At 46.0% G+C, this 1055-nt stretch overlaps 1 protein-coding gene across 1 annotated transcript in view; it reads left to right on the top strand.

The window, feature by feature from the left end:
* Window positions 1–1055, top strand: part of CCDC30 (coiled-coil domain containing 30) — a gene marked incomplete at its 3' end in the record, with an annotated part of 32319 nt that overhangs the window by 4178 nt on the left and 27086 nt on the right. The window contains exon 2 of the mRNA XM_009889469.1: window positions 410–514. Coding sequence (XP_009887771.1) covers window positions 410–514 — 105 coding nt within the window. The remainder of the gene's footprint in view (window positions 1–409; window positions 515–1055) is intronic.

Raw genomic sequence — 1055 nt, 5'->3', positions numbered from 1 at the left:
AATGTGTTAGCTCGATAAGCAGTTCAAAAGAGAGGGACACGGGGAAGTGACCCAGCGTTACTCTGATAAAGTGAGTCAAGCATACTCGACACCGGTACATTTCCTTGAACAAAGCTGAGCCCACAGGCTCTAAAGGGAAGATGCCAAGGAGATCACAGTTTTGGGTTTTTTTTTTAAAAAAAGTAGTGAACCTGCAGAGTTCCCAGTACTAGCTGAGACAACTGAGGGATTTTCACAACAATTTGGGATAACTCTGGTTGAAACCTTCTTTTCAAATATGAAATATGATTACAACCCCCCTTCTAATCAAGATATGTTGAAACTGAAAATCCTACGCACTGGTGTCGAGGGCTACATGGCAGCATGCGTTCTGGTGGTGTTGATTTATTAAAATCTCTTTCTGTGCAAGGATGAGTTTGATCACATTCCTCAGACGTTAGAAGATGAACTCCATCAACAGCATGAATCCACGCAGCTTACTGGAGAGACAATGGATGAGGTAATATATTTGCACGTTTTCATGGCACGTAGTTGAGATTTCAAGCAGCGGGTCTGTTCTTGAGCATGCTGTGAGGGTTTTTTTTTAATTGGTTTTAGCTGATGGAATGTGAGTGAGCTCTGAACTTCAGGCTGTGCACATCAGCCTGGTGCCACGCATGAGTTAATTGCTTCTGCTGAGAGTCAGAAGTAACATCTCACCAGCTTTGGGTCAGGGCAGGCTTGTAAGCACTCACCTGCCTTTAATGATAGGTCAAAGAAATGTCGGTGGAGGTGATCAAAGTCAAGGTGGTGAGAAATAGCTCTTTTTATATCAGCTGAAACGACTCTTCTGCAGAATGACAAGTCGGTGGGAGCAGGGTCTTCTCCTGCACTCTAGGATGAAGCGCAGACAGGAGGAGGAGGTTGGCGGTGCCAGGCTGGCTTGGGGCCAGCTCTCACAACAGCCACGGCACCGTGAACTTCCCGAATTGGCTCGTCCTTGGAGCAAACTCTCACGGGGTGTGGTGGAGCCCTCTGCTTGGAAAACACTCATAGATTATGGGTTTGAAAACATA

The sequence above is a fragment of the Charadrius vociferus genome, unplaced genomic scaffold (genome assembly GCF_000708025.1).
Source record: "Charadrius vociferus isolate BGI_N301 unplaced genomic scaffold, ASM70802v2 scaffold1277, whole genome shotgun sequence".
NCBI lineage: Eukaryota > Metazoa > Chordata > Aves > Charadriiformes > Charadriidae > Charadrius > Charadrius vociferus.
The sequence above is the reverse complement of the archived record's forward strand: the minus strand, read 5'-3'. Positions and strand labels throughout refer to the sequence as shown.